At 44.9% G+C, this 22,325-nt stretch overlaps 1 protein-coding gene across 6 annotated transcripts in view; it reads left to right on the top strand.

Moving 5' to 3' along the window:
- Positions 1 to 22,325, top strand: part of MYO9A (myosin IXA) — a 146,096-nt gene that overhangs the window by 81,012 nt on the left and 42,759 nt on the right. For all 6 annotated transcript variants that reach the window (XM_017816970.1, XM_017816973.1, XM_017816975.1 and 3 more), the window contains 5 exons: positions 5,763 to 5,897; positions 15,234 to 15,355; positions 16,373 to 16,514; positions 17,197 to 17,392; positions 21,617 to 21,736. In XM_017816970.1, coding sequence (XP_017672459.1) covers positions 5,763 to 5,897; positions 15,234 to 15,355; positions 16,373 to 16,514; positions 17,197 to 17,392; positions 21,617 to 21,736 — 715 coding nt within the window. The remainder of the gene's footprint in view (positions 1 to 5,762; positions 5,898 to 15,233; positions 15,356 to 16,372; positions 16,515 to 17,196; positions 17,393 to 21,616; positions 21,737 to 22,325) is intronic.

Raw genomic sequence — 22,325 nt, 5'->3', positions numbered from 1 at the left:
GTGGCATCTCCAAACCCTGGGAGTAGGACTTGGATGACATCTACGTGCTGGCACCTACCAGCTTCCTCAAAAAATCTTGTAAACACACCAAATCTCTTATTTCTGAAAGAAAAACACAACCTTGTACCTCAGCAACTCCTGAGTGGGCAGTGGGTGGACAAGATGTGACTCACCCTGCAGCAAATGTCCGGGATTGATCCCAGCCCACACTTGCCACTGTTATTCCTCTGACTTTCAAGGGATGTTTTGAAATAATCCTGCAGGTTGGGAAGGTTCAGAAGGTGTCAGATGATGGATTTTAGGCAGAGGACTCTCTTAGATGAAAACCATGTTATACGGAGGTAAAGTAAGGCTCAAAACCATTGAATTCAGAGTGTGTATGGGAGAAGTTGATGAGAAAAATTAACATGAAAGTTTATCTTTGTGAGTGTAAATTTTGATTTGAGTGGGACAATGGGAATGGAGACAATTTTCAGATCCCAGTGTGTGTTTATTTGATGTCAGCAGTACAGAGAAGATCAAAAGATGAAGCTGGGTAGAAAAAAATAAACACTCGGCCATTGCTCTTCCCTATTTTCAAGCAAGTATTTGGGAGATGTAAATCAGACCTTTGATATCCAAATTTAATTAAATGTACAGTGAATTATTTTGGGAAAACACAGTGGGATTTGGCTTATCTTGCTTGCTGACAGGATTTGTAGCATATTATTCCTGAGCAGAGTTGGGAATAAGTTATTTGATAGTTCATGGTAATGGCAGCTGTGGGTCGGCTTCACTTTGACTCCCTTTTCCTTGGGTCTTCTCTCCCTCACTTTCAGCTTCTTTTATGTTCTCATGATCCCCTACAAACTGTCTGAAATTTGACCTTTATTAATGAGGTCAGAGCCTTTTCCTCCTCTGGAGGATGAGATCACTCAGCCTCGGAGAGTCTCTTATTGAATTCCCCTTCCATAAATCAGGTTAGGAATTGTTAGAAGTCCATCTCGTTGCTCCAAACGATGATAAAGTGGAGATTGTGGTGGATCAAAAGGCATTTCCAAGGGGTTTGTTTAAGCTTTTCCCATTTGGTTCTTGTGAAGTGTCTTAATTTCTTCCTAAATCACCCTGCTGCCGTTTTTGGGTGACGTGCTGCCTACGTGGGGATGACAGTGAAACTCATGGTCACAAAGAAAATTAAAATTAATGGCCATGGCGAAAAATTCATGGTTGGGTTCATGAAGAATTCATGACCATGAAGAGAAGTCATTAAAAGTAATGGCTATGAAGAAAATTCATGGTTGGATTCATGAAGAATTCATGGCCGTGAAGAAAAGTCATTAAAATTAACGGCTATGAAGAAAATTCATGGTTGAATTCATGAAGAAAGTTCATTAAAATTAATGGCCATGAAGAAAATTCATGGTTGGTTTCATGAAGAATTCATGGCCATGAAGAAAAGTCATTTAAATTTAATCAACTAATTAATTCTTGGTGATTTGACCTGAAACAGAGGAAAAATTGCTGAACACACGATGTGTTTAATGTGCATCAGTTCGTTAATTTTGGGGTCCAACTTCCAAATTTGTAGCAAATCACTGCCTCTCACTTTATATCAAAGTCATTGTGTGTATTGGGGTGATGCAGGTTGGAGTTGTCCTTTTAGATTTAGTGGTGATGGGTTTTGGGGTTGTTTTGGGTTTTGGGGGAGATTTTTTCCAGTATCGGCTTTGGAATATTTTAAAACAAAGAAATTTTACAATTTCAAAGAGATAAAAAAAATTTAAAAATAGTAAGAAATGAGATTTTTTTTTTTCCCCTGTATTTGAAACAAACCTCTTTGTGATTGCCAAAACACACCTCCATGGTGGGGTGACATCACCAATGTGCATTTGGGGCTCCATAAATCAACTCCAACATTCACTATTTATTGGCATTTTGGGAATTGGGAAGCACGGAGCTTCCGGAGCTCTGCCAAAAGCCCTTAAAACTCGTGCTGGGTTCCAATGTCCTGACTGGGCCAGTTTTAGTGAAGCAGGAGGCCTTTTTTTTTTTATCATCTCAAGCAGAAAGGCTCCTTGACCGGGGTTTGCCCAGATTTTAAAACTGCTTATAAAAATACGCTTTTAATCGCAGTAATTTTGCTGTAGATTTGATATGCTAATTAATGCAGCCACACTTTTGAGTTTGAAATGTTAGTTTTGATAAAGAAACAACGTTAACACGTAAACTAGACTTGGCAAATGGAGGTCTAAATTCTGTTTCATCTTCGAGTGATTTCCTCGTGGCTCCTGCTCAAAGGGTGGGTTTGGAACTCAAGAATTAGAAGATTTGTAAAGAAAACTCCTTTGATTCTTTTCTTTAAATATTGGGCTGCAAATTTAGTCTTAAAACTACTCAGATCACAGGGTTTTAACAGGCTGTTTAACAAAATAATGTCATTTACTCAGACATCAATGGAAATAATTTTTTTGCACCTTGCTGCAAGAATTGGCTCTATACTGGCAGATTTCTGCTGCTTTATCATGGAAAAACTGATATAACCCTTTCTGCCAAGGTACCATGAGATTTTTTGGACCAGAAAGCAGAAAAATAGCCACAAATTCCAAATTTCTCAATTTGAAAAGCTTTACCAAGTGCCATCCACTGACCTGTTTCTTTTGGAAACTCCACAACAAATGCCCTGATTCTCAGCAGAGTCTGCCAGGATTTGTCTGGCATGAAACTCTGCAAAAACCCCTTCACAAGGTCAGAGACTTTGTATTCTGGGGTGGTTTGGGAGTCACACAAACAGTGAGGTGAGAAAAATGCTGGTTTGCTCTGTGTGACAACCAGGGCAGAATGAACCACCCTCACCTTGTTTGGTACCTTCAGGGATTTTGTTAAATGCAGATTATTTTTATAGTTCTGGGCATGTTTAATTGTGGATGTCTGCAAAAAATTATAAAAAAGCTTTAAAATATAATATTTTAATAGGATTCTTTTATAACGAAAATAGCTGTTTTTTACTCTATATGTTTCACTTGATAAATGGATTTCCACACCCACATTAAAATATATTTGGTAGCAGTTTCAATGCAATAAATGAACCAGAACTGGAAAAAAAGGGAAAGGTTTTTTGGTGCTCAGTTATTTCATATGAAATCAAGTCTGTGGGAGCTTAAAAACCTTGTTCAGCTCAAAGTCTTCACTCGTGACAGAGCCTTAACTACTCCCACAGAACATCAGCCCCATGCTTGGGAAAGCTGGTGTTGGGAAATTGTAAGGATTCTGGAATGTGAGTGTTTCATCTTCTAAGTCTTGGTTTTATGTGATGGAATAGAGACTTTTATCTAGGGGGGGTTTCAGGGGTGGGGTGGCTGGGGTTGGGATTTGTTTACACAGGGACAATGCAAAGGATCGAGATGAGAAAAAGTCACTTTGTCCTGTTTCCATCGTCACTTTTTCCATGTATAATACGGATAAAGTAGGAGCTGCTGATTATGCAGAGAGTTTAAGGAGAATTCTCCCTGAAATGTTGTTAAAACAAAGATGAGGCAGAAGCTTTCTGCTCGTTAGGCTGTCAGTTAATGAATGTCTGGGAACAAAAGGGTTCGTTGGGACGAGCAGGAGAAGGATCAACCCTCGGGAAGCAGCGAATGGGAGCAAGTTCCTCTGCCAGGTTCAGTCCTTGCTCTGGTGGTTCCCAATTCCCATCCTCTGGTCAAACGGCTGTTTCTCATGGGCCTTTCTCCAAGTGATGCAAACTCTGGGAAGCTGGCCAAGGTCCTTCATCCCTGGCATGGCACGGGCAAGAGGCAGAGTCTGCCTGGCCCTGGGAGAGGGAGGAAGGCCGAAGGATAAAGTAGCCAAATAACTCTTGGGAAAATGGGTTAGAGCCTTATCCTTGTGCTTAAACGCCTTTTTCCTTGTGTTTTCACTTGTTCCAGCAGCCCAAGTCCGTGTCACACTAAGCTCCAGCTCACGAGCTGTGACCACTCTGCCTGTGGTCACTGTACCAGTTCAGCCAGAGGTGGTTCCCTGGGCAGGAGTTGGGCACAGAAGGAATATTTTCCTCCCAAGTGATGTGATCTGTTGAAAACGGACGTAGCGTAGAGAGACTTGTGGATAGTCTGGTTTACATTCCTGGCAGTGGAGTTAAGCTGGTCTCAGGAAGGAAGTCTTACAAAATCCGGAGTGCAGATAATGCCAGTCAGTTGAAAGCTGGGGCTGCTGGCAGCTCTCGGGTTCTTCTGAGGTACAGAGGAGAGAGGGAGTTTCTCCTCCCTACTTGAGCTTTGGCTCTTTTACTAATGCTTTTACCTCTCTCATTAATTTTATTTAGCTAATTGTGATGGGTGAATGGAGCCTGTGTGTGAGTGAAGTTGGACCTCAGGGCGTGGTGCACTAAGAAGCTGCTGGTGGAGCTCTCTGTGCACGTGTCCTTCAGACTCTTCACCTGTCTCTGATGACAACAGGCTTGCTGGGTGGACAGTTTTATTTGTAACTAGTTGTTATTAATTAGATGTTTAACAGAAGTCATGTACAGGCTTGGAAGCTGCAGCAGAAATTGTACCGCCTTGAGCTTGTTTTTCCCCCTGTGTGGGTGAGGTTTATCTGCTGTCACATCCCCATGTCCCTCTTGCTCTGGCTTTGCCAAATCCACCTGGTGGGCAGAAGGCTCAATTTTATAATAACCAACACCTACATGAAGGAGAAAGATCCACAATTCTACTCCCAAGAAGAGTAGGAAGGATAGTCTAAACTGGGAAGGGGCAGGTTTTACTTGCTTGTGGGCCAACATATACCTGGCTAGGGGTCCACGGCTTCCCCTTGCCTGAAGGGGAGCAGGATTGGTTTGGGAGAGAGGAAGGGGCCAGGAGGATGCAAAGCAAGCTGTGAATCCACAGCAATGTTGGCCTTGTTTTGCCAACACAGGAAACCTTGGTGCACCCACGTCTTGAGGAGCATCTCAGGAGGTCGTTGTAGGAGAGAAGAGAGACCAAACAGGCTTTGACTCTTCAGCTTGGAGAAAAGGCTGGGGTAGGATATGGCTGAGGTTCACAAAATCATCAAAGTGATGGGAAAAAGCCCATTTAGATCTGTACCTCACCAAGTCCTGCAATTTCTGTTATGGAATATGGATCTAGTGAAAGAAAAAGCCTTTCCCCTGGTGAACTACTAGAAGTTGGCCTGAGAGGCTGTGAGGGATCATAGTGCCAGTGGGTAAGAAAACCCCAAACACTGGATGGTTATCTCTTCACAACTCTCTTGCCTATGAACTAAGGGGAACACAGAGGGGCCTCTCCATCCCCCTCATCCCAAAACTGTGGGTGCTGGTAGGAGTTTCTTCCCAAGGTTTGCAGCTGGAGTGGATTTGCTTGGACACTTTTCACCTTGGAAGGCTGTTTTGGTGGGCTGTCTTCATGCTGCAAGTGTTTGTTTACCAATCCTCTCTCCATTTTTCCCCGCAAAAGATCAATGTTGTCTTAAATCCAAGAGAATAACTTGGAACTGGATTCAGGTTTCTTCAAAGATGGCAATTTGTCTATAAATTAAAAAAAAAACCCACCTCTCAAAGGACTTTTGTCTTAGAACAAGTCCATCTGTCCAGATGTCTAAAGTTACACGTTGTGTCTCTGATTGGGTGAATTCTTCCAGATGGCACCATATCAACGATTCCAGGAAAATTCCTGCTATTAACTCAGTTTAATTCTGTCTGTATTCTTTGGATTATGTGCTCCCTACGAACAATCCACTGACTTTATGCGCTTTTGTTCTAATCCTCACTCTTGTTTTCCTTTCAGACTTTATCCATTGGAGTCCTTGATATTTTTGGGTTTGAAGACTATGAAAACAACAGTTTTGAACAATTCTGCATCAACTTTGCCAACGAGCGCCTGCAGCACTACTTCAACCAGCACATCTTCAAACTGGAACAGGTGAGGCTGGCAGTATTTATTCTCTGATGCCACTGAGTGTTGACAGTTTGTGGCGCTGATAAAGTCCTTAAATTGTCCCTTTGGTTCTCTTTTGTTAAGGAGTGTCCAATGAATTACTCAGATTTAACCTCTTATTTCTCGTATGACTCGGTGCCTCCTGTGAAATAAAATCCAGCCAGAGATTTGCTGGTTTAAATGAACATTTTGGGTTACAAAAACTTCGTGAGACCTTACTCATTGCTCCTTGATCTGTGCTCAGGGACTCATCCATGAGCAATTCCTTCCTTGCCTTTACCTGAACTTGCTTCTGTGTCATTTAATGTCCCAGAGAAGTTATTTTTTGGCATCTGTTGAGGATGCCACCCCAATCTTCTGCTGGTTTTTTGCTTTCCAGTGTTGATTTGTGTGGAGAGAGGGGAAATGTCACTTCACACGTGTTCTCCAAGGTCAGACTTGAGAGCGTTAAGACCTTCAATGGCCCTGGCAGATTAGGAAAAGTGCCTTGTTCCAGGTGCCATTATCCCTCTTCCAGGTCACCATCATCCCATGAGCTCTTTTCTCTCTTCTCTGAACTGTTCCTCAGCTTCTTCCAGTTAGATGATGTTTTCTGTTATCATCGTTCCTGCTCAGATATATTGACTGAGTATTTGCATAGGCTATGCCAGGGATGCCAGTTTTATTTATTAATGGTACAAAAAGGGCCTGGAGTGCCAGGCCAGGGGGGAATGCCTTCACCCTGCCAGAGGACAGGATTAGTCGGGATATTGGGAAGGAATTGTTGTCTGTGAGGGTGGTGAGGCCCTGGCCCAGGTTGGCCAGAGAAGCTGTGGCTGCCCCATCCCTGGAAGTGTTCAAGGCCAGGTTGGACAGGGCTTGGAGCAACCTGGGCTAGTGGAAGGTGTCCCTGCCCATGGCAGGGGGTGGAACTAGAGGGACTTGAAGTCTCTTCCAACCCAAACCAGTCTGGGATTCTGGGATTCTGTGTTGGTGGATTTTCACAGGACAGTGCTGTGCAATGGGACCTCCCTTCTTAACAAAAAGATGAGCAAGAAACTTCTAAAGGCTTCTAAAATATTTCAACCCACCCAAAAATTGTCATGTTGAGGCAGAACTGGAATTGGGGGCCAGTGTGTTAATTGACACAAGTTTGGAGTGGGACTGGAAGGGGGAGATGATGTTCAGCCTGGAAGACCAGTCTGGAGCTCACCAGGACCCCTGTGCAGGTCCCTTTCACATTTCCTACATCTGGTGCACCTTGCCAGGTGTTGATAGACATAGGTAGAGATATTTCTTTTCCTCTTTAATTTCAATAGCAAGAAATTAAAGGAATTAATCTGCCAGCAGGTCAGGCAGTGTCTTTAAGCTCACACTTCTCCTGGCTGTTGGAAGAGCAGGTTGGGAAGAAGGATGCTCCCACAAAGGAAGCTCACGGGACCGTGGCCAACTGGACCATGAAAACTCAATTTTCCCCATTTTGAGAGCCAAATATAATTTCTGGTTGAACTCTTGTTGCCACTGAAGCCCAGGGAGCTGATTTGAGCTCGGAGATGGAGCTGGCACAACGCAGATGGCCACGGGCATGATCTCCTGGGCCAGGAGATCCAGGAGATCCTACTGATTTAAAGCAGCCCAAATTCCAGTAAATTAAATCTTAGGCTGCCTACGTACAGCAGGTGGGAGGTTGTCAGTGGGTGAAGAATCAGCCTCAAAATAAAGCCAAATTCTCCTGCCATTTGCTGAGGAGCTGCTGAAATAGTCACCTCAAAGGAGAAAACCATCCCAGGGAGGACCTTTGCTTCCAGGGAAGGCTGCTCAGACCCCCTGCACTGCCAGACTGTATCACTGACAGAGGGTGCCTTCAGAACCTGTTTATAGGCTCTCTATTTATGGAGAATGGATCGGTATTTATTGTGTCTGTGTTGTGTTATATATATATATGTGTGTGTGTGTATATGTATATATATATGTGTGTGTGTGTATATGTATATATATATGTATATATATATGTGTGTGTGCGTGTATTTTTATGTATATGACTGCATCTATAAATTCCTTTTCTACTTAAATTTCTTTTCTACTTGAGACCAAACATAAAAATCCTTGTTCCTAAATGAAAACATTGGATTGTCAGCCTTGGAATCTTCTGGAGGGATGTCGGGAACTCAAGGCATCTGCCTTGTCTGCAACATAGGCACCGACCCAGACATTGGGCTTGTTCATTCAGGAATTTCCTAATAATAATGATGTTTTCCCATCTCATGGATTTCTCGTGAACTTCCTCATAGTAAGGTTCTCCTATCCCATGGATTTATCATATCAAGCCCATTTTAATTGTCATAAATGATTCTGCTCATGACGCCAAACCTGCAGTTGCTGAACGAGCAATTAATCCTCCATGGGATGGAGTCATTCCTGGATGGATGAATCCTGGGTGGACAGGTTTCCCCACACCTTGCTGCCATTTCCAGCGGTGAACGATGTTCCCAAGCCGCCCAGAATGGATTTTAGGATGCAGATGTATAGAGACATATCCAGAAAGGAGCTTTTACAAGGTTTAACTCCTTTCATTTCTCATATAACAACGGCCCATTTGAACATATTAGATGATAGAAGAATATTTGGGGATTATTTTAAGCTGGGGAAGTCAGCTGGGAATGGAGAGAGATCGGGAAGGGGGTTAATTCCTAGTTTCTCACTTTGCAAACACCGCCTGAAGCTGAAGCAGATGGTGTTGGAGGCAAGAAGGGAGGAATTTCACACCCTGCTGTTTAGTCGGGAGTTTTTATACCAAATATATACATTTAGACATCCCAAAGTAGCTGTTTATTGTGTGGCTCTGCACTACACGAGTTTGTATGACAGGAGCATGATGGGAAGTGTTCCCACGTGGAGTTACACCGGAAAAGGGATTTTTCAGTTGATTTCCCACTTTAACTTGGGAATTTTCCTTGTGTAAACAAGGTTTTCCTGTGCCGTGGTAAGGAAAGGCTTGGGGAGATGAAGTCCTGGGACTGGGCTGGCTCTATCTAGGAGGATGGGGATGAGCTCGTGGGGTTTTCTGCTGCTCTTGGGGTTTTAAATGTCATTTTTGGGCTGTTTCTCAGTTCTCCCTGCAGCTAATGGCAGTATTCCTATAGGATATATATTATATGATCCTATGGAATAAGGCATCCTGGGCACTGAACTGCCCAATGCCCTACACCCATTAAAGCAGGGTGAATTTTTCATCTTTATATCCTATGAAAGGGCAACAAATTTCATAGATCATGGCAAAACCTTTATCTTCAGGACTGATTTTCAGCACCTTTGGATTTGAGTTTTCTAAGCCCTTGGTTTTGTGCTTTTAGACAGATGGGAAACTTAGGATTGGTTTGTTTTGGGGTTTTTTTAATCACATTTCCTCTTTCATTTCTTCTCTGCTCCAACCACCTTTGAATTTTACCACAGGATTTTGGGGAGCAGTATTCCCAGTTCCCCAGGGAACACAACACTCTAGATAGGTGTGAGCTTAAAAATCGTATTTAATGCTTTCTCCTCTGATTTTTTTTTTATTTACTTGTTTTTATTTAATTGGTTTTATTCACTGTTGACCGTGACTGGATATGGAGTCATTGGTAATCAAGAATGTGTGGATGTGGAAAGACATTTTCCAGCATCTCAAAGATTCTGTTGGGCTCGTGGGTGGTTTCTCCCACTCAAGATCTGTAAATCTTTAATCCCAGCCTGGATTAGGGTGCGTTTAGGTTTGGCTTAGCACCTGAATAATGTCCTGATAACAGAACTGGGCCGACGCTCCCGGAAAGATAACGGGACTTTGTTCTCAACACATTCAACTCTAAAATGATGGGATTTTTATGTTCCTAGCAGGATAATTTCCACCAGGCCTAGTGGCCCAGTTGGGAAGGTTTTCCTGCTGCTCAACATGTGTATTTTAATCTTCAATTCCTTGTACTGTGGGCCGTAAGCAGCGTTCGTGCTCTGGGTTGGGGGAGGTGGGGTTTGTCTTTAATAGTGCTTGGCTCTCTCTTTCCTACAGTTCCTGTAATTTTCATATTTAAAATGTTGCCTATTCTTCCCCATTCTGTTTATTTGGCACCCCAGATTTTACATGCTGCTATGCTGCAGGTAATGCTGTCAGCTATACTGAGATTCAGTAATGATTTACACTCATATTCCATGTGCATTTCAAACTCTGGATCTCCATTTCATATTTTTTTTAATATATTTGAGCATTGCAAATTCTGTTTTATTCAGATCACTCTGTGCATTTGAAGCTCTAAAAAGCATCATTTTGGAACAACAAAAACTCAGATTAATGCTGCCTGTTCTCCTGAGCCACCTCCCTGCTCAGCCACGTCTTTCTGAATATTGAGTTGTGATAATTAAGTAGTAAATACCTCATGTTGTTTGGATCGAATTCCTTGATATAATAAATATGTGCATGGGGCTTTTCCCCTGAAGAGAGGTGAGATGAAGTCACCACCAGCCTTCTCTCCTGAGCTGCAGCTGAGTCAGAGAGGCCAAATGCACACTGTGCAGTTTTGCTGAGCTGGCAGCGAGTGCGGCCCCACAGCCCTGCTCTGCTCGGGACACAGCGCAGGCTCAGAGTCCTTCGGGCTGGAAAAGCCCTCGGAGACCATCGAGTGAGATGTGTGGACAGACTGGGAATGAGATGCTGGGAAGCAGTGCCAGGAAAGGGACCTTGAAAGGGCAAGTTGGCCATGAGTCAGCAGTGCCCTGGCAGCTGGGAAGGCCAACCGTGTCCTGGGGGGCATCAGGCCCAGCATCGCTGGCTGGGCCAGGGAGGGGATTGTCCCGCTCTGCTCTGCCCTGGGGCAGCCTCACCTGCAATATTAGAAAGATATTAAGCCATTAGAGAGGGTCCTAAGGATGGCAACGAGGATGGGGAGGGGCCTTGAGGGGCAGCTGAGGGCACTTGGTTTGTTCAGTCTGGAGAGGAGGAGACTGAGGGGAGACCTCACTGCAGTTACAACTTCATCAGGAGGGGAAGAGCAGGGGCAGGCACTGATCTCTGTTTTGTGGGGACCAGGGACAGGACCCCAGGGAGTGGCCTGAAGTTGTGTCAGGGGAGGTTTAGGTTGGATCTCAGGAAAGAGTTCTTCCCCCAGAGTGTGGTTGGGCACTGACCAGGCTCCCCAGGGCCGTGGGCACAGCACCAAGGCTGCCAGAGCTCAAGGAGCGTTTGGATGATCCTGTGGGGCACCTGATGTGACTGTTGGGGATGGTCCTGTGCAGGGCTAAGGGTTGGATTTGATGATCCTTGTGGGTCGAACTCAGCATATTCTGGGCTTCACTAACCCAGCACTGCCCAGGCCAGCACTTCCCCAGGTCCCCCCGAGCAGTGACGGTGCTCGCGCCGGCAGAACGAGTCCCTTTGGTGATGCACCAACGTGGACATCCTGCCAGTGTCGTCAAGCTCAGGGCAGCAAAGCTGTTCTGAATGTTTGGGAAGTGCGAATCTCCTTGTGATGGCTCTACAGGTCACCTGGAGAACAATCAGTGGCATCTCACCCAATAATTAAATGAAAACATGGAGCTGCTGGACTCTAAAAAAACCCCCAGTGGCTTTTTTTACTTCTTCGCTCCATTTCTTTTGCCAAGTCTGGGAGCTCAGTGCTCTCCTTTCCAGGGAACTTGCATCGCTCAGGTTTCAGCTGCCCAGGGATGGGAGGAATAAATCCCCACATTTGTATTGGGAGCAAGGATGCCAAAACCTGGGCTCTGTGGACTTTACTGCACTAGAAACTTCAGTAGATAGTGGTGATTTCAAGAATTTGAAATGTAAAGATGGTCTTCTAGGAATAGGAAATTTGAATTGGCCGCTGAACATATCTTAGTTTGAAGTCAAAGTATAAATTTAAGCTGATTTTTAATTAACCTCCAGTTAGAGGTTTTTTGGTTTGAATGGACTGAAAGTGTTTCATGTTGTCTTTGTCTTGTCAAATGAAAACCTCGTGTTGTTTGGATGGAATTCCTTAATATTCCAGTGTTCTGCGAGGACCCTGCATCCATCAAAGGATGACAGAGGCTTTATTGTTGTACTCAGAAGTGAAGGAATATTGGAATATTTTGTAGGATATTTTAAGGATTTAAAAAGTCCTGAATTCCTGAATTCTGCGGGAAGACAGTCAGGAGAATATGAATGTAGAAATTATATAGAGTATTAATAACTGCAATTTAATTAAGTTTAACATATATACAATTTTACCCTAAAGCTTCTACCTTTATGTGGACAATCTCCAGGGTGTTCTGAGACCAGGAAACACCCCAGGGATTACATTGGTCAATCCCAAAGCCATAGTTACATCTCCTGAGCTGTGATTCTGAAGGCAACCAAACCAATAACTGGAAAAATGCTAGGAAAAAAGAAATAAGGGGAATTTTTTTTCCATTTAAGCTTTGGAATGGTTCCTGCTGCTGTGTATGCGCCTGTCTTGAAACGAGAGCACACGTCTGAGTTATTGTGGAAAAGGTTTTTAGATGAGGACTTTAATCCCTCTTCACATTTGGCCAACACACCAAGAGGTTGCAGTGGGGATGGAAGGGAGGGAGCAAAGAAACCCCAAGGCCTGGGACTGAGTGTTTCTGACCCAGCCCAGAGGAAAAAGAAGAGCTGAAGAAGGGAAAATTAGCCAAAATCCTGCAGCTGAAGGAACCGAGGCCAGGAGGGACGTGATGACTGGCCTGAAGGCTGTGGAAGAGCCCAAAATGAGCCTGGAGAAGTAGAGATGAGAAAACTGGTCTTTTAGGGTCATTTACTGGAGTATAGTTAAAGAAACTCAACATCTGGCATTGCCAGTTGGTGATTTTGCACTGATTTGAGGAGCGGGAGAAGTTTTTAGCGTGGAGCCCCCTTCAACGTGCGGCTGCCCCACATGGATGGATGTCTAGAGGCTTCGAGATCAGAGTGATGGTTTGTGCCTGGTTTGGACACGTGGAGGCTTAAAACTCTGCAGAATTTGAGGTTTGGGGGGGAACAAAAATGGAAGGCCCCCATAGAAGTATTTCAAAGAGGAGTCACAGTAATAAATAGGTGAGTGCAGTAACCTCCCCCAGCCACCCGTGAGCACTGAAGTAAACGCTGCTCTGGGATCAGCTCCTCAATTTATTGCTCTCCGGCTGCTCCCGGCCAGGCTTGAGCTGGCAAAGCTGGGACTAATGGACCCTGCACTCAATTAAGGGGCTGTCAGAGGCAGGGGGTTGACGGATGATGCCGACTCCCATTACCACCATCCCTCTCCTGAATCGCTCAGGAGAAGCTCTGGAACATGCAGCCCGTGCAGGAACTTTTTTCCTGCCTTGCGCTGAAAATGTGGTGAGTTTTACTCAAATACCTGGTTTTGAAGTGCCTGTAGTTTACAGGGAGTTGAAAATGTTGTGGTGCATGTGTGCTGGTTGCTCTGCAGAACCTGAAGGAAAAAGAATATAAAATTAAATTAAAAAATAAAATCCATAATGTGGAGTTGTTCTGTATTTTCAGGGTTTTTTTTTGTAATGGGATGAGTCATATTTTGAACCCAAAAGGCTTTAAGGAATTTAAAACCTCCTTCTAGGCCTGCACAGAGTCTGTATTGTTGGTTTAGGGGTGGATGGTGTCTCCAATACGGAATTCAGGACCTTGTAGGGAGTTTTTAGGAAAAATTTCTTGTGAAATGTCTCAAAGCACTTGATGCTCTTTAATTCTAAAAATAATATCTGTGGAGTTCATGTTAATTTTGGATGAGGAGAGTTGGATGGACCGTTTTTGAGGTTGTTTGCTCATGTTAAAAATAAAGGCAGATAACAATAATATAATTAATTGGATTGTTAGAGAGATGCATCAAATTAGGATTTTAAGAGTTTTTTCCTTTTCTTCTTCAATTCTGCTGTCACAATGTTCTGCAGTAGAGAAGTAAAAACACAGCTTGGCTCTGTAGGGCTTTTTCTACCACATGGAGTAAGGTGCACATTCCAATCTCTCTGTTTAGACAGTGAGTCACGAGCCTTAAAAGCATATGATAAAAATTATGATTTTTAAACTCTACTTTCATCCAGATTCCCTAAAATAATTTCTGCATAGGAGTTCTTCAAGAAATCCATCTGAAAATCTGTCTCGGAGGAGATGAGCTTTACAAGAGAGCAAGAGTTGGAGTTATTTTGGTGGAAAAAAGCTGAGGGGTTTTTTTGTGCCTCAACATGAATTTAGGGACAGATCCTCACTTTTCCTGTAAAGGGTCATGGTTCTGCTGGTCTTGGAGTGGTGACCTTGGCTACCTGGAGGGCTTTTCATTAGCCTGTAGAGCACCAGGCATTAGTAGTGTGAGATCCAGAAGAGCAAAGCCCATGGAATCAGGAGAAGGAGATGTGTTGCTTTTTCTTGCCGTTAAAGGAATGTACTGTATATATTGTACCAGTTTTCTTCCAGCAACTAAATAATAATATTGATGCAAATATGTTGGGTGATGCTTTGATTGATGTGCCCCTGGCATCCAAAACCCCTCCCGTGCCCTGGGCTGATCCCACAGTGTGGGGGATTCTGCCCCTCTGCCCCATTCAGGTGAGACCCCCCCCTGCAGAGCTGCCTCCAGCTCTGGAGTCCAACAGCAGAAGGATGTGGAGCTGCTGGAATGAGTCCAGAGGAGGCCATGGAGCTACTCCAAGGGTTGGAGCCCCTCTGCTGTGGAGACAGGCTGGGAGAGCTGGGGGTGTTCACCTGGAGAAGAGAAGCTCCAGGGAGACCTGAGAGCCCCTTCCAGTGCCTAAAGGGGCTCCAGGAGAGCTGGAGAGGGACTTTGGACAGGGGATGGAGAGATAGACCGAGGGGGAATGGCTTCCCACTGCTAGAGGGCAGAGATAGATGGGATATTGGGAAGGAATTGTTGTTTGTGAGGGTGGTGAGGCCCTGGCCCAGGTTGTCCAGAGAAGCTGTGGCTGCCCCATCCCTGGAAGTATTGAAGGCCAGGTTGGGCAGGGCTTGGAGCAACCTGGGATAATGGAAGGTGTCCCTGCCCATGACAGATGAACTTTAAGGTCCCTTCCAACCCAAACCATGCTGCGATTTAACAGCAAACCAGAAGAAGAAAAGCAAGAATCCCTGCACAGCCAACCAGCATCTGAACAAACATCTGGTGCATCTGAAATCGTAAAATGCTGGGTGGTTCTCTGTGGTTTAGGTTGTTCCAGCAGTTCCTTATCCTCACAGGAAGCACTGATGGCACATCAGCAGAAGAGACGACTGTTTTGGTAAATTGTGCATCAGTTTCCACAAACCTGTTTGAATTTTGCCTTTTTTTTTTGCTTGCACCAAACATTATGTCATCTGTGGGGCTTTTTTAGGAGGAATATAGAGCAGAAGGAATTAGCTGGCACAACATCGACTACATAGACAACTCCAGCTGCATCAACCTTATCAGCAAGAAGCCAACGGGGCTGCTCCATCTGCTGGACGAGGAAAGCAAGTGAGTAGGAAAGTGCTGGCTTTGCCAATGATATTGGGTTTTTCACTTCAAATGTGTTTATCCTTTATTTTTACCTCTTGTGATTCTTCCCAGAAAGGTGCTGATTATCTCACTGGGCTGATTTGTGTCTCTAGTTTTGTTTTCAAGGTGGTAATGCAAGTGGTGGACAACCAGCAAGCTGAGCAAACAACCTTTACAAATAATCATTCAAATTGTTTTTCCAGAATTTCTTCCATTAAAGGGAAGAGAGAAGGTTTCTCTTGCTTCTCTCCTCCTTTTTCTCCCTGTCCCTTACAGTGTAACAACAGGAACATTCTCGAGGCTGAGCTTAGTGAAGGGAGAAGCCGAGTGCAGGCTGTGTGGGTGCTGTTAGTGGGGTATAAAGGGATTTATCAACTTACTGTAAAAATTAAGCCTGAATGAGCTGAGGGCACTCCTGTTTAGGGGCTGCACTTCCCCAAGGGTTTCATGGGCATCAGGGATGCAGCTCAGATGTGCATCCTTGGTTCATCCACCTGGCTCATCTCGGTGGAAGTTCCCAGAGGAGCGTTTGCCTCTGGGGCTGCCTTTGGGTGGAAACTTTGGAGCAAAATTGTTCTTCTATCAGATACTCCTGCCAGTTCTCTCCATGTGAGGGGCAGGGAAAGGCAGTTTTGCTGAGTTCACCTCAGATCCACATGGCTGTGGCCCAGGACACGAAGTGTCCTCCCACCATTTGCTCGGAGGTTTCTGCCCTGCTTCCTGTCTCACTGAGCAGAGTGATGCTGTCCCAGCGATTCTGTGCTGGGCTAAAACACTTCAAATTAGGGAAAGTTGTGGAATACACCCCCAAGCTGCAGATTTACGTGAAGCTGGAGGATGGAGGATTGCCTTGCTCTTACTCAGAGGCTCTGCCCAAGCAGGCACAAAAATGGAAGCTCAGGATATCTCTGTTTTCCCTTTTGTGGCTGAGAAAAAAGGGGTAAAAGCTTTTCCCTTGTGTTTACAGCTCTCTTCTGTTTAATTCTTCCCACTCAGTTTTCCTCAAGCCACAAACCAGACGCTGCTGGACAAATTTAAGCGTCAACATGAAGGGAATTCCTACATCGAGTTTCCAGCGGTCATGGAACCGGCTTTCATCATCAAACACTACGCCGGCAAAGTGAAGTACGGAGTCAAGGTCTGTCCCCCAGCTGTTCCCTGGGATTTGTTTCCATTTAAATCTGGGATGGGGAAGGGGAAGCTCCACAGATGTGTTTTGGAGAGATTTTGGCTCAAGAAGAGACATGTGGGTCGGGAGAGAAGTGTTTGGTGAAAAGCTTGGCTGGAATGAGAAGGTGGGGACTGGGGCTTCCTGTTCTCCTCCACGTGGGCATTTGGGGGAGGAATTTAGGTTAGTGCTATGTCCCGATGACAGGTTGAAATTGTGTGTCTGGTGACCTTTCTGGGCTTGGTTTGTGCAGAAAGCCCAATGTTTTACTCATCAGGAGCCAGTTTTAAAGCAGGTCACGTGAGCTCAGGTCTCAGCATCCCACTGCCACAGGTACTTCCTGAAATCCCACGGGAACCATTTCAAAGTTGACCCTATTTCTACTCATGCCAGTTATTAGCAGAGGGAATTCTGGTGGCCAGGGAGCCTGGGGGATAAAGAGCCTCAGGATTTAATCGTGTTTCTGATGTGATAAATGCCCATTATAAGCATCAGAGATGATGGTCAGAAAGATGATGGTCCCATCTAATATGGGAGCAGAAAAGGAAGGTGGAAGCAGGACTCAATAGTCGTGGAAGATCTCTTACCCAGAATATCATGTGGATATTGTTTATTTTCCTCTTTTCTCACCTTCGTTTTCCTCCTTTCCCAGGATTTCCGGGAGAAGAACACAGACCACATGCGGCCGGACATCGTGGCTCTGCTGCGGAGCAGCAGGAATGCCTTCATCTGCGGGATGATCGGGATTGACCCCGTGGCTGTTTTCCGCTGGGCCGTCCTGAGGGCCTTCTTCAGGGCCACGGTGGCTTTTAGGGAGGCTGGGAAACGATACGTGGAGAAGAAAACTGGTACGTGTGTCCCTCTCCTAATCCTGGTGCCTGCTTTGCAGCTGCAATTGAGGTCGAAGATATTATTATACTGTTTTAAGTAGCCCGACTTATTAAGTGATTAATCTGTTGAAAAACTTGTTAAAATGGCAGGTGGGTTTTTTGCAGGAGTTACATTTAAAGGGACATTTGGAATTTAACATATCACAAGAAAATATTTTCGCTTTACTGCTGCTTGAATTTTTCCATTTTGTAGGGTGCATGGATAGGAAAACCTGAACATTCAGAGGCGTAAAAATTATCCAGCAAAAAAGGCAAATTGGTTTTGTTTGAGTTCTTGAGCCGTTACAACCAAAAAAAGGCAATAATTCTTCTCTGTCATTTTCCAAGCTGTTCACCCTTTCAGCTCCAAGAGAGCGTGTCTCTTGTGTAGCAAAATTCATGGCTTTGCAGTCACCCAGAACAGCCTCACAGGCATTAAATTAAAGAGAAGTGATGGTGCATCATCATGCTGGGGCAGGCAAGGCCTGGCTGTGCTTTCAGACCATTTCTCTGCGTAAAGCAATTTGGGGCAGACGGGTACAAGCCATTACTATTCGTTTCTGGGCACAAGAGGGCTTGAAATTTGTGATGAAATTAGAGCCTCAGCAGGGAAAATGTCAGCTGAGTTAGAATTAAGCCCAGAGCTGCCCCATGAATTATTTTTTAATCAGAGAGATGCATCATGGAGGAGCCTGGGACAAGGAGCATAGGGATGGAAGCTGTGCAAGCAGAAAGAATCATTTTCTTGGGAGCGAATCCCAAGAAGAGCAGGAGGCAAAACATCAGCTTTCAGCTCTTCCTGGCAAACCACTTGGATGCAGTGGAAAGGAGAAGATGTTCCTCATGAACCAGGGTCTGTCTGGCACATCCAGGCATGTTTATGGACAGCGGGGCTTCGTGATGCCAAGAGGGAGATGGCAAAGACCTTTGGCTTCCAAAATCCATCTTTGCATTTTCATCTTGCGTAAAGCTCAGGCTGAACCAAAGTGAGCTGGCCCAGGAGATGATAAAAATCTGTTCAGTCTTGGGAAATAAGAGCTAATTTCAAGCCCTGCTTCGCTTTCTGTGTCTCTGGCCACTGGTCATGCTCGTCTCCTCCCTCCTCAGATGCCCTTCTGCTCTTCAGTGTGGAGTTTGTAGCCAAACTTGCTTATATCTCTATTATATCAATATATAGGTATAAATTAGAGTCCAGGAGGTTTTCAGACAATTCTGAGACTCAATTCTTGCATTGCCTTCTCTTTCCATGCCAAAACTAACTAATCATAGTGATGGCTGAGTTTCTAAACCTTTTCTAGCATGTGGTGCTGCTCTTTTGTCTGTCTGGTGTCCTTTGGCCTGTTTTCAAATGGCTTTCTTTGTAACCTCTGTTTTTTGAGTCAAAGGAAAAGAAAAAACATACAAACAATCAGAAAGCTGTATAAGGTTTGTCTTCAACTTCCTGACAATCCTCAAATTGTTTATACTCTGAATTTCTCTGGGCATCAAATTGGGGAAAAGTCATGGGGAAGTCACCAGAACTAGTGGGAGGAGGTTACATAAATCTCATTTCCATACTGAGGTCACCTTATCCATGGGAAAGCCCTACAAATGACGATGGAGCTGGGACCACTCACTTTAAGATGCCCCTGCCCTCTCTGGAGTGGTACCCACCATCTCCTGGCATGACCATCCAGGTTGAACAGGACTTGGAGTAACCTGCTCTAGTGGAAGATGTCCCTGCCCATGGCAGGGCGTGGAACTGGATGATCTTTAACATCCCTTCCAACCCAAATCATCCTGGGATTCTGGCTTCTGCCCAGGTCACCCTTAGCAGGGTGAGATCTGTAGCAATGTTTTCATCCACTTTTGCTGTGACCTCATGCCCATCTCCCACTCAGTTGTCCTCCTCCAAAATCCCATCCATCTTGCCAAAGCATCATAAAGCAGGTGGTTTGGGGGAGGTGGACCTGGCAGAAGGCTTGGCCAGTGTCTGGCCAGTGGGATGGGCTAGTGTAGTGTGATACATCCACTGCCAGATGCTTCTCCCTAAAACAATGCAGAAAAGCCCCAAACTGATATTTTTTCACTTGTGGCAGAAAGCATTTGGAAGTGATTAAAGTATCACTAAAATAACCCCATCTCCGAAGTAAAAAGCAGAGAATCAAAGACAGCACATGTTTGAGGTTTATTTTGGGTTTTATCAAACCTTGATGGCTTTAATGAGCCAGATTTGAGCATCTGACTGCCCACAGCTGTGGAGCTTTTGATACAATGATGGTAGATAAGTGAGAATAACTTCTCTCACACGTCTTCATCCACATGTGCACATTTAATATCTGTACAGATTTTTTTTCAAGGCAGGTGTGGTAAGGAGACAGGGAAATATCTGCAACAGGCTTCTTTCATTTAGGGCTCTTTGCACTCTTTTGTCTCAACCCCAGCTGGGTCTTTCTTGCTTTTCCCCATCTAAGTCACCCTTGCAACACCCAACGGGGATTTTCCTGAAAAATCCCTGGCTTATGGATAAGCAGCTCTGCACAATTTTGCTCTGCTTCCCTTTGCATCATCCTCTTGGTTATCTCCTCCATGCCAGCAGTGCCCACCAGTGCTGGGGATGCTCCTGGAAGAATAATCAGCATTTTTTTCCTGCTGGCTTTGGGGACTCTCCTTTTTTTTGTGCTCCTGATAGTGCAGCTTTTGGTAACAGTGTGATTGTCCTTGTGAGCCTGTAGGTGAAAAGCAGCAAAGTGGTGTCACTGTGAATTTTGTTGGGTATCTTTCTCTTCTGCCCAAGTGCTGCCAACTCTCCTTGGATGGAACACAACCTGCAGTTGGCTGAAGGGTGAAATTCTTCAATACTTTGATTTTTAGTTATTTTTATCAGTGAGTTTATCAGTGAGGGTTGAAATGGTCCAATAGAACTACGTGTTTGAACTAGATTTGTTCGTGAACTTTGTTTAAAGGAACATTATCAAGCTTTTTAGGGAAGAAATTTGGCTAATTGACTTTTTTTGCTGTATCATCACTATAAATGTATTACACAAAAAAAAGCCCCTAATCCTTTGGTGGAAAAAATGGTGCTGTTCTTATAAACCTGACTGTGGAAAGTCCCAGCTTCTCACCCTGGTTTTGCTGGACCCAAATCCTCTCTCTGACAAAGGTTTCATGGTCTTGGGCCTCTGCCTATCCTCAGTGGGCTCTGCAGCTGAATTTGGCCACCAAGGGTTGGTCCGTGGGTCAGTGCCCACTGTGGACCTACACAATAACACCTCATCAGAAACAATCCCAGGGGCTTCTGCAGATTTATCCCTGAAGCTGGGCACCAAAAAAGCCAACCTCCTGTGAAATAATTAGAAAACCCCACCTGTATTTGCCAAGTAAAGGTGACAGCAATCAAAAACTTGGTCCTTGAGGTCTCACTGGTGTGAATGTGAGGAAGAGGCCCCTTGAGAGTGTTCCTTTGGGAAGTTCATGCAGGTCCTTTCTGATGATTCAATGTGTTGGTATGAAATGCTTCCGTACGTGCCGGCACAAGGTAACTCCTCGGTGACCTCATCGCACCTCACGGGAGCGTCACATGTCCCTTGGCATGGCCAAGGGTGACGGAGAGGTTGTCACAGTGTCACCTGTGTGACCTCTCCTCCACCCCACGGTCAGAGCTGGGCCACCAAAACTCCCCTTGGCGGCGCAGCAGTGGCTCCTTCCAACTCTGGGCCTCAAACCTATCATGCCAAACTCCAATCTGCCCTCCAGGAGCATGAAACCCTTGTTTAAGGCAAAGAATTTATATTTTTCCTTTTAATTGCCATTTTCTGAGCAAAGTGTGGCACTGGGGTGCAGGGTGAGGATTCCAGGTGGCCCTGTCAGGGAGCATCTGCACCGGGAACTGCGGGAAGCTCCTGGCAGAGGCACAGGAAGGGTTTTAAAAGAAATTAATAAAAGTAAATTTATGTAATAATCTAATTTTTGCCCAAAGAATCTTGGAGCGATTATAAAGTGATTATGCTCTGGCTAAGAAGGATTATGATTGGGATTGGGATGTGGTCCAGCTCTTGTGCCACAGCGCCGTGTCCGGAGGAAACCGAAGTTAAATTGTGTCGACACGACCCTCGAGCTCTCGCGTCCCTGGGGCTCGTTCTTGCCCCTCTCCTGATTTCTGCTCATATAATCTCTCTCTTCTCTCCATTTTTTTTTTTGTTTGTTTTTATTTTGCTTCCCAAGGGCATGATGATGCAGTGCCATGTGCGGTTTTGAAAAGTGTGGATAGTTTTAGCTTTCTCCACCACCCAGTCCATCAGAGGAGCTTAGAGATCCTGCAGAGGTGCAAGGAGGAGAAGTACAGTAAGGCTCCCCCACCCACCCTCCCCTCTGATACGGCATTCACACCAGAAATGGAAACCAGGTGCATTCTGTGTCCAAAGGGTCAAAAACAATGCCCCAGGAGCCTTCCAGCATCAAGCCAGTGCCTTAGAGCAATTTGGACCCTATTGGGAAATCATTAGGCACAGTTGGAAGAGGAAAATGAAAAGCAATGTCACCTCTCTGGAGGTATTGCATCATCGGTGGTTTCCCCGTTGATGTTAAGGAATATTCCTGATACAAGGCAGGGTGCTGGTACACCTGGAATTTTACTTCATTTAGGTTTCATTGGGCTTCAAAACTAACTTCAGCTTGTGAAAAGATTGTCTCCAAGGGCTTTTACTTAAAGCAGATGCATTTGGCAATGTTATCTTACAGAATGAGTTAAGATGCACTTGGTCTCCACTTCTTCCTCCTCACTCCTCCTCTGTCACGTAACAAACTCATCCTGCATGACAACATGGACACTCCTGCCTGCACTACTCTCTTTTATTTCCATATATAAAGAGATATTTGGTGCTCTCATGTTTAGCTGTCTCATTTTCCTGCCATTATCCTCTCCCTTCGTGTG

Source organism: Lepidothrix coronata, unplaced genomic scaffold (genome assembly GCF_001604755.1).
Source record: "Lepidothrix coronata isolate B3197 unplaced genomic scaffold, Lepidothrix_coronata-1.0 Scaffold58, whole genome shotgun sequence".
Taxonomy (NCBI): Eukaryota; Metazoa; Chordata; class Aves; order Passeriformes; family Pipridae; genus Lepidothrix; species Lepidothrix coronata.
Note: the sequence above shows the minus strand (reverse complement) of the source record. Positions and strands in the feature narration are given on the sequence as shown.